Here is a 15582-nt window from a genome sequence, read left to right as displayed (position 1 = left end):
TTCATCTTGGCATCAGTGATGACTCCAAGATCCTTTTCTGCCTCTGCACTGACGAGAAGGGAGTTCCCCAGCCTGTCGGTATGGTGCCGGTTGTTCCTCCCCAGATGCAGCACCTTGCACTTGTCAATGTTGAATCCCATCCTGTTCTCATCCGCCCACCCCTGTAACCTTTCTACCTGTCATCTGATGGTGTTAAATGTGTTCCCTTCCCAATCCATGATATAACAAAGCCTTAGTTTTTTCATTCAGTACATTAACAAACTGGCTTCAGTCAAATGTAAAAGCCACCCCAAATCTTTGTTCAGTGTAATCAAACTGAACCGAACCTTGTTTGATGGTATAAAATATTCAAATTAAAAACTAACAAAATATGAATTCAACTCCCACCACTCTGAACTTCCTGGTTCTAGCTGGGAATCAGAATGGAAATGCCAAAATACCAGGAGAAAAGATGCCCTTTTTCACTCTTCCCAGATTAATTGGAAGAGGGAAGGGTGGTGGAAAGGAGTCTTTTAGGAAGCTTGATGTCTTGAGACTAACAGCTCCAAGAGCTGCAGATAATTTGGGTGTGCATGTGGAGGCCTAGTCAGGCAGTACTGTATCCTCAGGATGGGAACTGGATCTGTCTATTGAAGACAGGCAAGTGAGGGTTAGGTCTGAACCTCCTGGAGCTGCTGGTCTCATGAGATCAGGTTGTATTGTAGGTTGCGCATTCCAGTGGGCAGGGGCAATGAAACTGCTCCCTGGCCAGCCTATCCCACCTGTCTGTGTCTGTCCAAGCCGTCACTTGGGAAAGAGCTCAGAGAGCCTGGTGTTTCTTCATACATAGTAGAGGGGAGGGAGAAAAAGGCAAATGGCAGAGTTTCCAAGCTCATCAAGACAAAATCAGGTCTCTGTTCTGTTTATGAACATAAGCATTTCATTTGCTTTGTTTACAAGTAAAGATGGGCTGAAACCGAGACCCCACATCTGAACGCTCCAAATTGTGAACGCAGACAGGAAGTGCTATAGACTTTGGTTCATCCCTATTTTCAAGCAGTCTAAGCCTCTTGGTAGCACAGAGCTAAAACCCAGAGATTCCTGGCTCTTCTAGCCCCAGCTCTGATCCTTATTTATCAAGTGCTCTCGAAGTTGGACACTTGCCTTCAGCAGGGTCAAAAACATGTACCCATCTCTCTATATTAAACAGTGTCTGTTCAGTAGTTTAAATTTACCTGTCCAAAGCACCTATTACCTGAATATATCAGCAGAGACATGGTGCTTAGTATAATATTGTACAAGGGCTAGGGGCTATTATTCTGGAAGTGCAGAGGAAACAACAAAACTGTTGAAGTATTAAACCTTTACTTTATTTATTGCCTACAGTAAGAGCTTCCTTCCAGATTACATATAAAGTACAGCCTGCTCTGCTCACCTTCTGTCTGCTGATGCAGGGCTTTGGAGGAATCGCTGTGTAACTCACTGGAGTTACTGCATTACTTCCATGATCTCTTTCTGTTCTTCCTCCTGCTCAGTGATACAAACTGATATATCATCTAACTGCCATGCATGCCTGACTGGATTTGGTTCAGTCAGGCATGTTCCTTGCCACGGGAGATGTTGTGTTAAATGGGATGTGCTTTAAATGTTTGAAACCTAGCGAACAGATGAGGTAGACAACCCCCTTGTATAAGAGACTATCCCTCCTATCACATGTGAATCTTTATTTTACTTGCTTTTATACTGGTACCAGTCTGGATCTTTCACATCTTTTTCTGTAGTAAGTTTCTATGGGGCAAAAATCTGTCTGGATTAAGCAGGTTAAGACCAGATCAAGGTTGTCAGCAAAATCCTGCCCCGTAGAAGCACTTGGTGGGAAGAGGACCGGCTGCAGGGGCAGATTTGTACTGGCCAGCACACCGCAGCTGCAGTGGGTACCATTTGCTCATTTTACAGATGTTGATGCCAGCAGCAGGCTCTTGCCAGGGACTTGCTGCTTTTTTTCAGCCTGCACCATGAGCTACTCCAGATGACAGCCTACGGGCCCTGTGTTCTGGTAGGCTGTTGTCACTGATGTGTGCCGACTACTGTCAGCCACCCTAACCGAGCAAGGCTGTATTTCCCCCCGGGCCAAACTGATGGTATAAGCATCTGCACTGTGTCCTCATTTTCCATTTGAATGTTCACAGGGGCACCTGGACAGATCGGGCCTCCAGGTCCAGTTGGACCAGCTGGACTTCCAGGACCACCAGGACCAAAGGGAGAAAGGGGACTGCCTGGTGAGAAGGGGCCCACAGGACCACCAGGTGAGTCTTGGAGGGGAATGCTCCCCACCTTGCTGGGGAGCTCTTGAGACTGTAGCTAAATTGTTAGCGTGATGTCTACACACGGAGCTGAATCGAAGGCCGTCTTTGGCTCCTACTGGTGAATCAGCCGAAGGCTCTCACCTCCTAGCAGGATTGGGCCCAAGTTGGCAAATTTTAACGTTGACATTCCCAGGCTGCTTCCGTGGAGACAAAATCAATTACTGGAGGAAGCCAGCAGCATCACATCCCATCTGCCTCCCCAGTTAGCAAAGATGAGCTTTTGTTTAACCCTTTAATCACTGTATCCTGTTATCACCTCTCTGCAGGGAATGTGTATAGTATAAGGGGAAGAACTTTGCTTCTTGTGTTGGGTGCATCAAACTTAGGGGGCAAGCAAACAGCAAACAATGATGCTGTCATACCTGAAAGCAAAGGAGTAAAGGTAGGACCCTTTCCTCACTGTACAATCATTCCTGAGCTCAGAGACTTCCCTTCCCCCCCAGAATGTTACTAAATCTTGTGAAAGAGATGATGCTACACAATAGCTGCCAGACAGCGGTCTCTGTGCTTCATAAATCTCCAGTCGAGGGAAGCATTTGAAACCTGGAGCATGCCTTAAACATGAGAGTGGCCTTGGAGACTTCCTGACATTTTCCGCAGTCCAGGGAATGGCTGAGGTCCAGTCTGGGATGTGTTCGCCTTCTCAAGTTCTCGGAGACTGAAACAGGAGAAGCCTCTAGCCCCAAAGAAAGTAGTATGGATCTGCCCGTCAGATGATCAGGTTTTCTGTCTCTGCTTGAGGGGGTTGCTCACAGGAAGGCAAAGGCTTTGCCTTTTTCCAATGTCTTCTATTTGAGGATTTTTTTACATGCTTTACAGACACAAGGGTAATGCTCCCCTCTGCGGAGGAGCAACCTGAGGACTATGCTTAACTCACACTGGCCCTTTGCACAGGGCTGAATTTTACCCTTGGTGAATTAAACCTTATTATAGCTGTGAGCCAGGGAAACCTCATCAGCCCTGTTTTGCATGTGGGGAAACGGAGGCAATGAGGTTTGGCTCTCTTCCCTCAAGCGTCCCCCTTTAGTTCATCAGAAGAATACTCCTTGCCAAAACTGTGTAGGAAGGGGCCTTGCTGCAAAACCATTTCAACTCCCTTCTATGCTACATGAGCAAAAGGGAGTTATGTGGCCTTGTGTAAACGTGCTTTGTTCTTCATGCTCCTGATACTGAGGCATCAGAGAGTTCCCTACCGAAGAAAGGTATCTCTCCTAGCTACTTCTTTCAGTTTGACTAGTAGGCATTAATATGAGTTAAGACTGAAAACAGGACTCTGAAATGAAAATGCCTGGGAAAGCTCGTGAGGTCTCATACAGCTCCTGTGCCTGGTCTGGGAATCTCTTAGGTTTAGATCCAGATTCATTTCTTTGCAGCTGCTTGGCAGATGTTGTATGGATTCTGCACCAGTGCAGGTGCTAGCACATTCCTCACAGCACTGAAAGCTCCTCTGTTGTTTCTTTTTAGGGCTCCTGGGGCCTCAAGGGCCTAGAGGACTTCCAGGAGAAATAGGGATTCCAGGGCCACCAGGACCACCAGGGCCACCTGCCACCCCAGGCCTTCCCCTCACCTTCCAGCAAGGGGTTCTCTACTCACTGCAGCCCACAGCTGAAAAAGAAAGTAAGTTTCTACTGGTGAGTCCTTCCCCATGCATCTGTAGGTAGCCTGTGCAGAGAACTTGCTTGCTTTTTCTTTCCCTCCCTACCAACCTACTACTGTGTTCCTGCTTTCGCTGAGACATGACAGATGCACATGCTTCTTTAATGCCAGTTCACTCCTAGGTGTCTGCTGAAACAAGTTTGGGGGATGAAAGGAATTCATATTGTCTCATTAGCTCTAGTGATGAATCTGACCTCTTTGCTCAGGTTGTTGCTTGTGTCTAGACTAAGCCCTGTAGCTTGTGAAACTTCTTTAACAGATGAGATTTTTCTGGGATCCTGCTAATTTTGAAGAGTTGCTTATGCCTCACGAAAGCCTCTTTACTGCATGTTGCAAAAAAGATGCTGAATCAACTTACGAGGCTTACATAATGTCACATGTAAGGTCCGTATCATAAACACACAGCTTATGTGATGTGAGGTCAGGGGATAATGCTGTTGCACTGTCACAGGCCATATGACACCTGTCATAATACCCATGATGCTCGCATGTGGCCCACCAATCTACCTCTCAGATGGCAGCCCTTTGAGGTCCTGTTCAGAGTGGGGTGGAGTTACAAAATGGACCTCAGCAGTTTGCTATAAATTGGAATAATAAACTTCTGGAAATAGTGGCGTTGTTCCTCTGCACCTTTCAGAACCTCACAGTACCCCTGCCTGCTCTTTAAAGAATCCAACCCATTGCTCCTTGCCTTTTTTATCCATTCTACTTATTTATCTTCTGGGTAGCTCTCCATGCTGATCTTACTCTGTCTCCACTGGACCGGGATTGCCTTCTTCATCCAGAGAATTGAGACAAGAATTTTATGATGTCAAAATCAAGTTGTTGGACTCTTCTCCTTCTGAATCAGAGGAGGAAAAAAATTTCTTGTGTGAATAATAATACTTCGGGAAAGTTGCTCTAAAAAAGCCCTTGAATTGCAGTGCAATACCACAGAGGTAACAGAGCAGGAATCAAGCCACAGTTGACAGGTCAGAATTTGATAGAAATAGACTTAAAACAGAAGTTTTCAATACACATGAAGTTTTTAATCGCTCTCTCCACCTGGCAGGCAGAGTCTTTGGGTAGAGGTAATATCTTTTATTAAACCAACTAAATAGTTGCAAAAAAAGTTATTTGCAAGCTTTCAAATATATATGCCCTTAGGCAAAAAAAAAATTAAAAATGGTGCGAGATATAAAAGATGGTCAGAAATCTCTGCCTGCACACTTCTTTGTTAGCTTCCATGTGTCTGTTACAGAGCAAGGTCTTTTCATGGCATTCATGTGCTACACAGTTATAAAGAGCCCAAAAGCCCTGAAAAAGAGGCTTTTCTTCAAGTGATAGTGCATTTTTCTAGAGCCTTTTGTTCCAATGGGTCCCATAGCACTAAGGAAACTGCATAGACATAGAACCACCAAAATATGAAGCTGCTCTTGGAGACAGTGATAAGCCAGCACACCAAAGTAGGGAGAGGGAATAAATGTTGACCATTAACATGGGAGCAAACCTATATTTCTCTGAAAAGGGCTAGGTCCTTTTAGTGTCCACAGAAAGCAGGACACACATCATGGAACAATTTATCTATTTAGAAGAATGAGTGAGTTGACCTAATCTTTTCCAGGAGTCTAGAAGTTAAGATCTTAGCTGAATGAAAGTCTTGTCACTGCTTTTTTTTTTTTTGGTGTTGGGTTTGGCCTTGATATTTGGATCAGTAAGCAACAAGAATTATAGCAGGGTAATTTAAGAAACAGAAAACTGTAAAATCCCTTTTTTCCAACTTCTTCTGAGGACTCTGATCATAAGGATCAATGCATTACTTTAGAACTATATGTAACTATAGTTGTGATAGCTAGGGTGACTATCATAGAGGACAGTCCAATTGTCCTCTGTCCTCTATTGATACAAAACCCGGTGCCTTTATGTCCTCTGTCTTTCTCTTGAAGAGAAAAATAGAGGACATAAAGGCATCGGGTTTTGTATCAATAGAGGACAGAGTAGCAGAAAACCAGAATGTCCTCTATGATGGCCACCCTAGTGATAGCAGACCTTGAACAAAACAAATAGCATGGAATACTTCATCTGGTGCAGACACAGGGTGTTTTGTAGACAATTTATTGCTATATCCTAACTTTTTTGTTGTAGGACCCTAGAGTTCTTTTTTCCCCTTCCACCACTCCTTGAGTCTCAGAATCCTACTTGTTGTGATGGTTACTTCAGTTTTGCAACCACCTGAAAAGGTTCAGATGGGAAGTTTGGTGAAACAAGCAAGTCTTGTGCCATTTTGCTGATTCCTATCACATTAATATCCAGGCTATATATTGGCTTGCTTTCTACAAATAGTATGTCATGGTGAAATTTGTGACAGTGCATTTGCCTTGCAAGGGTTTTTGCCCACTGTGAAATCCTGGCTCTGCTGAAGTCAAGAGAAAACCAACGAATCTAGGTGAAATGCTAAAAAAGCACAGATAGGGAAGCTAAGTGTCTTGGCTTTCTGAGGTATATTTGATCCAGATCCTCTTAGTCTTATTTAATCTACGCAAGGTTTTTATAGTGTGCCCATCTCCATAGCATCTAAACACTAAGCAGTAATTCATCTCCAGCCTTTAGTTCTTTTTGTGACTAATACAAGACTCCCCGTGATGAGTCTTACTGCAAAATTAAGATCATCTTCCTAAATAATTTACCCTTTTATTACTGCACTGGCTGGCTTTGGTTACCCTGGGTCGGTGGAAAGCTGATCCTCCACAGCCAATAAAACCTGGCTCTGTAAACCCCAGCTAGGATTTTTTTTTTTAATGGAACACATCTGAAAACCATAAATGTAAGATCTCAGCTGCTGACAGCAGAGGGAAGCATATTCCTACTAATGGGCCTGTGCACCCACATAGATGTGAAAAGGCTGCATCAGATTATTATTATTATTAGCCAGTGTTCAGTTCCACTTGATCATGGCTAATGTCAGCATTTTATTAATCACAACAAGTTCCTGTTGGCAGAGATTATCGGCAGGCAGAAGCCAGAAATGGGGAGACAAATATTTTCTCACAGTTTTACTGTGCTGTGGTAAAGAAATTGGTCCCAGTTGTCTCTCTCCAGATCAGGTAGCAGAAAGAAATTAAGACAGGATTACTTCATTTCCATCCTGTCTCAGCAAATCAAGCCTTGAATGCAGAGAATTTATCCTAAACTCAGCACCATTATTGCTGAGTCAGTTTCTCAATAATACCTGGTCCCATCATAATGTCTTCAGTTTTACCACCCACTTGCCTCTCAGGCACTTACAAATGAGTGGGGCAGGTATTTGGCCCAACACCCTAGAGATCTGAAGAGCTATGGAATAAAAGATCCTTTTTTAGAAAAAGGAAGGGGCAAATAGTAATAACTTGCTTTTACCACAGGGATTTGCTGTCTAAGATTGCAAAGTAGTGTATAAAAGATGCAAAGAAGCATCATCTCCACTTTTTACAGATGGGGAACCTGAGGTGCAGTAAAAGGGAGTGATTTGCCTTGTCAGGTCCGAGATGGGAACAAAACCAAAGCTCCTGAGTCCCAGCCTAGTGCCTGAGCCATTGGCCTGTTTCGTCTTTCCAAAATGAATGAAGAGAGAATTGAGAAGGCTCAAAAAGAAGGCCTGGCAGGGTAGGGACTGGGAAATAGAGGAATGCTTTCATTTAGAAAACCGTATTGATTTGCTTTGAGAACTGTGTCCATCTGTGCATCAAATATGTGCCTACAACACAGCATGCCTCTCAGGGGAGGTTTCAGCTTAGTTTAAGATTTTTTCCTTGGAACATGTGCAAATTCCTGCCTGGCTCTGCTTACATTAGCCAGGCTACCTTGTTACAGCACTCTTCTGCTGGCCAGGAGTTTGGACAGCCCTGGAGCTGGGTCTTATATATGGGAAAGGTGCTCACTTACATGCAAAGGAAGCTGTTAGCTTGCTATTTTCATGGATGCTCAGGCACATGCATGCAAAATGGAGCCTTTACTCCAAGCAAGGGACGGTGATATTGTGCAGGAGGTTTGGTCAGGATCAGGTGGAAGACAATGAGCTCTCCAACCCTTTGCTGCTGGACAATGAGTGTTTCTGAGTGACCCTCTACTGCAGCTCTGAGCTGCAAATAAGTCCCTGGGTCTCATTTGACCCCAGATTGTTTGTGTGTGTGTATGGGGAAAGCAGAGATTCCAGATTTGCTTGTGCCTGATGGATATGCACTAGGTGGGCTGCAACTGGGGAGGGAGCATTTGGTGCATAGCAGGAAGCATTGTGCTCATTGTCTTCAGGCAGCCATTACTTTGGTGAGTGTGACATGGCTGGACAGCTGACATAGGAGTAACACTAAATGCCCATCTCTCTCTCTGCTGCCTCCTCCATATATTCACACACACACAGGCTAACGCACAAAGCCCAGATCAAGAGCCAGTGAGCTCTAGGGCTCCCAAGCAGTTTATTTTTCATAGTGTCACAATTACAGAAGCACCATTCTTAAATAACTTTGAGTCGAATTGATCTAATGTCAAGATGAACGGATCTGTGGGAGTAACTTGTTTGGCGTAACAATAAGATTCTGTTTAGCTGGAACATGCTACAACCCAAAGCTCCCCCTTCTTCTCCACCCCCCCACTAATTAAATCCCATTAGTTTGCAGTCCCACTACCCCACTGGTATCTTCTAGGGGCACTCCCTCAGTTTTGTTGACTGCTTGTTCTTTTAAGAATGCAAACCCCCTGAAATTGTTAATGCCTTCAGTGCTATTCGATGTTCATTTTCTGATTCCATCTCACTACCAAGCCCTGATGGATTTTGACGTGGTCAAATAAAACTTGAATTAATTGGATTACACACTTCACTTGGATACCTTTCCCTCTGAACATGAAAGTGTTCTCAGCTGTTTTGTTTCACGGCTGCAAAGGGAAGATGGCTAAAGTAAAATTTGATGGCCATGGACAGTTACCTGTTTGATTTGGCCCTCAGTGCTCAGCTGAGCCCCAAAAGGGGCCAGGGTTGAGTTATCCGGGGATGGAGACTCCAGTAAAGAGCCTCCATTAATTAGCATGACAGAGTTGTAGTTATCTCCTGCTGTTCTAGAGACACTTTGGCTCTGGTGATCCTTCTGGTATCCCACCTCCATTCATTCCCAGTGGGTGCATCTACCCGTTCATTAATGTGTCATAGTTATGGCGCATTTAGTTTAGTACTTGCATAACCAAGTACTAAATCAATGCACAGTAACTGGAGTTTTGGTGCAGTAGCATCAGCGCTTGGCTTTTTAGTGGTGCTAACTGTGCAGTATCCTCATGCTGCTGCGCAGTAGCATATTAGCATGGGTTTTGCCCTGCCACGTTACTGTGCAGTAGAATTAGGTTACTGAGCAGTTAGCACCTTATGTACACACCCAGTGTCCATTGTTTCAGAAATGGACAAAACATAATAGACCTATTATTGGATCACAGGCATGAAGAGGTGGGAATTGCTAGTGCCACATCAGTGTTGGTAACTAGGAAGGATCTGACTTTTTAGAAGGCCTTCTGTGAAGCTGAGCCCTTGGGTCAGGGAGCCTGCAGAATGGGCCATGTTATTTTTAGCTGATAAATTTTATTTAAACATATTTCAGAAAGTGAAACTTATATAAATATTTCTTCTAGCAATAATCATCTCAATCCTCTCCATGCTACAAGGAACTTACGGTCTTGTATGGTTTTGCGTTAACTGTTTGATTTTGTTGTGTTGTTCTCTTCAAGTTCTGAAGACATCTCTTCTCTGCTCACTCTTTCCGTTCTTTCCATTCTTATGAAGACAAATGGAAGGTCAGGAACCCTGAAAAAGAAAACTGCTGAGGACGCTGAAGGCAGACAGCCAAGTTAGGCCTGCAGAATTGGTCAGAATCAAGTGGCTGGAGCAGTAGACTGTGAATCCTGACCAGAGTTGTGATACCTGGGTTTCCTTTGTTGCTGTGTGACCATGGGCAAATCACTTCACCTTTGTGCCTTGGCTTCCCCAACAATAAAATAGTGTTTGGGGATTCTCAAATGGAAGGTGATACCATAATGACCACAGAGCACTAGTTTAATACCCTATAGGCCCATAGGCAGCGTGTTGGATTGATGAGCCAGGCCCAGAGATAAGATGGCAGCATGGTGTGCTGGCTGTGGCATTGGTGGATGTACTTGGACATCTGTGATAGCTCAGTAGTGAATTGGTCAGTCAGAGGAGCTCAGAGTTCACATATGGCTTCTTGGACTTAGAGATGACAACTTTGAACAAAGCTATTGCTGAACCATAGAGTTCACTTCTCTTTACTACCTTGTTCCCCGCACAAAGTACTATCCAGCCAGCTTTGAAGGTTGTGTGTGTCTTTAAACAAAAATGCTGATTGGACAAATAGAGAAATTGTCTGGGGCTATTACAGGGCATCTATACACATGATGGAGCTGTGCTAATTAGCACGCATCGGAGCAGACACGATTAACTGAGTCTACTGCAAGCCTGCTGGAGCATGCTAATTAGTGCACTCCAGCAGTCTCCACGTCATGTGTTTCATTCAACCACCACCATTTTGAAGTGTGAGATGCTGAACACGTGATGCTGTGAGCACTTTAATTAGGGGAGCTCTCAGAACCTCTCTAATTAAACTCATCCCTCTCCACCCCGGAGCACATTTATAGATGACCCTCATGTGGGAATAGGCTGATGAGCTGGAAGTATATTTGAGAACTTCCCTGCACATGCTTAATCCAAAGCTAGTGCAAATCTGTACTGGCCTAATGTACAGAGCCTTGTGAATGCATAATAGCAAGCTCATTACTTTGGCATCAGCAGCAGGAAATGACAACTCTTTTTGTTTTGTTTTGGTTGCATCTTTTGCAGTCAGCTTCTAGATGAGTTCCCCTTCAAATGGCCAGGGAAATTGTTCTAATGGCTAGAATTCCACATAATTAAACATCATCTGTCCTTGGCCAACAGCAAGCTTGAGGTTTCAAACAGCCCAGTGTGAAATCCTGCCTGATTGGACATTGCAATTACTAATTTTTTGAGTCACTAATTACTCTGCTTTTTACTACAGATGGAGAACCCCAGCTGGCTTCCACCATCATAGACACCATTATGGCTGGCTTGCCAGGGCCACGCGGAGCTCCCGGTCCTGTGGGGCCACCAGGTAATAGAAATGATCGGACTGGTGGTGCATGGGAAGGATTCACTAGAGTAGGTTAAGCGATGTTACAGGGAGCTGCACAGCTGTGGGTTAAGGTGGAAAGGAGGAAGGCAGCTTGCATCTCCATTTAGCTTCTCAGAACTAATGCTGGCATTGACAATGAAGAAGCAGTTTTGGAGTCATGTTATCCCAGTACTTGAGTAAGGAAAGAAGCCATCTGACTGCACAGAGTTAGCTGGAACAAACCAGGAAAGCCATCAGAACCGGAGCAAGGGGAATCCATATATGTCTTAAACTGAACCTCAAGGCAAAGTTCTGGTCTTGGCTGCTTTAGAGACTATTGAGGTTGAGCCTTTAGAGACTATTGAGGCTCAGAATCTGGGCCTGTGCTCCAATTACATGGATTCAAACCTGGAGTACTTTACAGAGGAGTAACTGGGCAGTTCCACACCCTGATGGCAGTGGTGCAGTGGCCAGGAGACCAGCGACAGCAGTTGCTATCTTTGCAAGCCCCTCAGCACCTTGGGCTGATGCCCTGGTTGCCACCCCTCCTCCCCCCAATTATTTACCCCTTCTTGCTGAAGCTAGTGAAGCTACTCCAGGTTTGTACCAGTGTTCCTGAGATTGGAATCTGGGCCTAACATTTGGTGGCAAAGAAGTGATTTGTTTAATTCCTCTTTTAATGTGATTTTTCTTTTAAATGGCTTAAGTGATAAATATTCTTGCAAGCGCCAGGGCTTCACTGCATGATACCTCTTCATGAGTGATTCCCTGCTAATAACACAAAAGGCTTTTTCTCTTACTTTGAGGGTTTTCATTTATTCTTCAATTAATTTATTCTTACATTTAAACATTTGAGTAGTGCATTCAGCTGTGCTTAATGTGTGCATAATACTCACATTGTTTCATCTCAAGGGTTAGGACAGTGAAAGCAGAGGGAGAAGGGTCAGTACATTCAGAATAAGCAAATATCCCATCTCCTGAAGAACTGCAGGTATAACTTAATAGAAATCCTATAGATAGAATTATCTTTTTTTTCCAAGAGGAGCAAGGCTGTTGAATGAACAGAACAAATTCATCTGATTTAAAAAAATGCATAATTTTTGCTGGGTTCAAACCCCTTTTCTACCACAGTGGAGCCCTTGGGGGAAAAAAACCCAAACTTTCTGATAAGCCAGTAAATACAGTAAGCCTACATCCCTATACATCTCAAGGAGAAGCAAGGGAATTGGTCAATAACTAAAGTCAGTAACTCCATTCTGGCTGTCTGAGACTGTCTGAGATTATAGGTGGGGAACCCTAGAAGACCCAGCTAGTCTCTTATCTCTTTATTGGATTCATTCTCTTTTAGAAATACTGGGCAAAGTACCCACTCTGGAATAGCTGCTGTATCAATTTTGATCTAAAGTTTCTATTAGGGCCATGGGAAAAATGTAATTTCAGGGAATGCAGCACAATGCTGTACTTCATTCTTCCTAGGTTTAAAGATTTGTATAGCGGTAAAGCACTTCCAAAACATAGGGATGTTTGGCCCATTCCTAATGACCAGGTTTCTCCAATAAGATGTATGCAGAGAGAGACAGAGGACGCATCTACACATGCCCCTATAGCACTGTTGTTATTGTGCTGTCGTTTAGTACTTCTTTTAAAGAAGTACTAAATAATGGCACAGTAACTGCTGTTACTGCACAGTGCTGGCAGTGCATGGTTATTTTTAGCTGTTATGTTGCTGTAGTAATGCACGATACCAAGGGAGTGCGTTGCTACAGCGACATAGCTGCAGCATCACGGTTTGTACCCATTGCTGTTACGTCGCCATTGCATACTGCTGCAGCAACATAGTAGATGCACCCAGCCATGCTAATCAGGAGCAGTGAAAGAAAATGCATCTGATTCCAGCAGGTCTGTAAAATGTGTTTCAAATGATGATTCTTACCAGGACCCCCAGGAGCATCGGGACCCAAAGGGCCACCAGGACCTATTGGAGTGCCAGGGGCACAAGTAAGCTATTTTATGTTAAATGTTTTGGGTGTAAGGGTGGAGAGAGGAGCAAAGAAGCCATTTTTCCCCATAGAATATTCAATGTCTAGGTATTAGAATAGAGTGAGAATCTAAATTTCCCCTCCATGGGAAAAGCTGACAATTTAACATTTGCTTTCCATCCAAAAACAAGACTAAAATTTATCCCAAATAGATAGGTAAGGGTTGGCAATGTTTTTAGGCAGAATGCCAAAAACATCCCAACCTCAACTTAAAATGTTGGTGTGCCAAGAGCAGATGGTAGAGGAGCTGTGTGGGACCTGATCTTTTTTGTGGCAGCGCAGCTGCGGCCCTTTCCCTGCTATCCACCCAGAAGTGCATGCCCGGCAATGGGCGAGGCAGGTGCACCACAAGTAGTGAGCCAGGCCAGAGCTCCACAGACCTCGGTGCAGTGGCTTGCAGCCTCCCAGGCACCTGCTGCAGCTGCCCCAACTCTGGGCAGGACCCTGACACCCACCATGGAGCCTGGGCTGCTTGCGGGGAGTCTGCAAGCAGCTACAGTGAGGTCTGCAGAGCCCCGGCCCAGCTTGTTGCTGGCGGCAGGTGCATGCACACCTCTGGGTGGATGGCAGGGGAGCTGCAAGGGGCCTGATCCTTGTTGCGGGAACACAGCCCCAGCCCCTTCCCCCCATCCACCCTGAACCACATGTGCCAAGCAAAATGCCTTTGCGTGCCACACTGCACATGTGTTGGGAGTTGCCTACTCCTGAGCTAGGTGTTTCACAGAATGAGAAATTCTGAACATCTGTGACTTAGAAATGGCAAAGCACTTTGGTTTGACATTTTAAATGGAGCAGAATATTCTGGTACTCTCTGCTCCAGAACATTTCAGTTTACTTTGCTGAACCACCACAAACTTATTATTGTTTTACATCAGTTCAATATTAAGTTGTATTGCTCCATGGCGATGCTGTGTGGCCCCACTGGAATTTGGGTACCTGATGTCCCCATTCTGTCTAGCCTCATTGGCCACACTAAACCTGTATAGTCCAGTTGATCATCCTGGCCATGAGAGAGGATGGGACCATTAAAAATGTAGCACACCATGCGGTAATAAGCCTAAGAAACCAAAATATTCTCATGTGCATTCTGCTGACACATGCGCACTTCTTTTTTCTGTTACCCAAATATAAAAACATTGATATAAAAAATTAACCATTTTTTTCAACAAAGTTATTTTGATGGAAAATTCCCAACAATCTCTATTATATTTGAGTATTAAAATTTCAGATACTTATGTGTTTGCCTTGATATCTCACACTGTGAAAAATGTGCTCATAAAATGGTTGTATGGAAGACAACTGGAGGCAAAGTCTTTGCAGGGATTGAAAATGGATGAAATCAGAGGTGAGCAAAATACAGCCCGTGAAATGATTTTACCTGGCCTGTGGCTGTTCCTCTGAAGGAGAATTACATCCAGCCCACAACTGCCCTGGCTTTCAGTGTCTCTTGCCCTTCTCCTTTCTCCATGCACACCAACTGCAGCAGCCACTCCCCTCCCCTCCCTGGCTGGCCGGCCCACCCCATTCTTCCCCTAACCCCCAGTGTAAGGTCCAAAGCAGGGGGGCATTGAGCTCCTGGCCAGGTAAGGCTGGTGAGGCTGTCTGTGTGATACTTCAACCCTGCGCCTGGCGTCCGAGGTAAGATTCTCCCCACTGGCGGGGGAAGGGGTGCAGGGCGAAGAGGGCCGGGAGCCACAGGTCATCCCATCTCTGCTGGGCTGGGGCATGGTAGGGCCAGGCTTCTTTCTAAATGGAAACAAGTTAAGGACCTTATTACATGTTGCACTTAGAGCAGCTCAAATGTTGATCAGTATTAGTATTAGCTTGAGTTTGGATCAGTTAAAAGTTCATACCACTAGGGGCCTTGAGGACTGAAAGGTAAGAATCCTCCCCCTCCCCCCCACTCTTGGGGCTCCCCACTTTTTCCCCCCTGGCTAACTTTCAACTGCTGGCACTGTCCTAGGGGTGCTAGCAGGGAAGGGGAACCCACTGCCCAGTTCCCACCGCCACTGCCAGGCTGCTGCCCTTCTCCAGGCTGAGCCCAGTCCAGACAGCAATGGTGGCAACAGCAGTGGAGGGGCTGGGCAAGGGAGTTCCCATTCCCTGCCTACTCCCACAGAACAGCTGGAGGGGCAGGCAGAAGGCAGCTTGCTGATCAGGGCTGGTCGGGAGACAGGAATGGGGAATGGTGACCCAATTTGGGGGGAGGGTAGTTGGGTGTTCACAAAAAATGTAGCCTGGAGTATTAGTAAGTATTGGGTCACCATTCCCTTAGTGCAAGGGCCTTGTTACATATTAATTTGAGGCAGCTCCTGGAGCTCTTAACCCCTGGATTGTCTGCAGTATCCCCTCCCCGACCCCTTGTTCTGTGTGGACACACTTTCCACTCCCTGAACTTTACTG

The 15582-nt window shown here is 45.0% G+C and overlaps 1 protein-coding gene across 1 annotated transcript in view; it reads left to right on the top strand.

Annotated features, from left to right (window-relative positions):
* The window catches only part of COL26A1 (collagen type XXVI alpha 1 chain), a 290417-nt gene that overhangs the window by 254522 nt on the left and 20313 nt on the right, over positions 1-15582 (top strand). The window contains exons 8-11 of the mRNA XM_019545291.1: positions 2169-2285; positions 3810-3962; positions 11048-11140; positions 13077-13138. Coding sequence (XP_019400836.1) covers positions 2169-2285; positions 3810-3962; positions 11048-11140; positions 13077-13138 — 425 coding nt within the window. The remainder of the gene's footprint in view (positions 1-2168; positions 2286-3809; positions 3963-11047; positions 11141-13076; positions 13139-15582) is intronic.

This window comes from Crocodylus porosus, unplaced genomic scaffold (genome assembly GCF_001723895.1).
Source record: "Crocodylus porosus isolate Cpor-Errol unplaced genomic scaffold, CroPor_comp1, whole genome shotgun sequence".
NCBI classification, from domain to species: Eukaryota; Metazoa; Chordata; order Crocodylia; family Crocodylidae; genus Crocodylus; species Crocodylus porosus.
The sequence above is the reverse complement of the archived record's forward strand: the minus strand, read 5'-3'. Positions and strand labels throughout refer to the sequence as shown.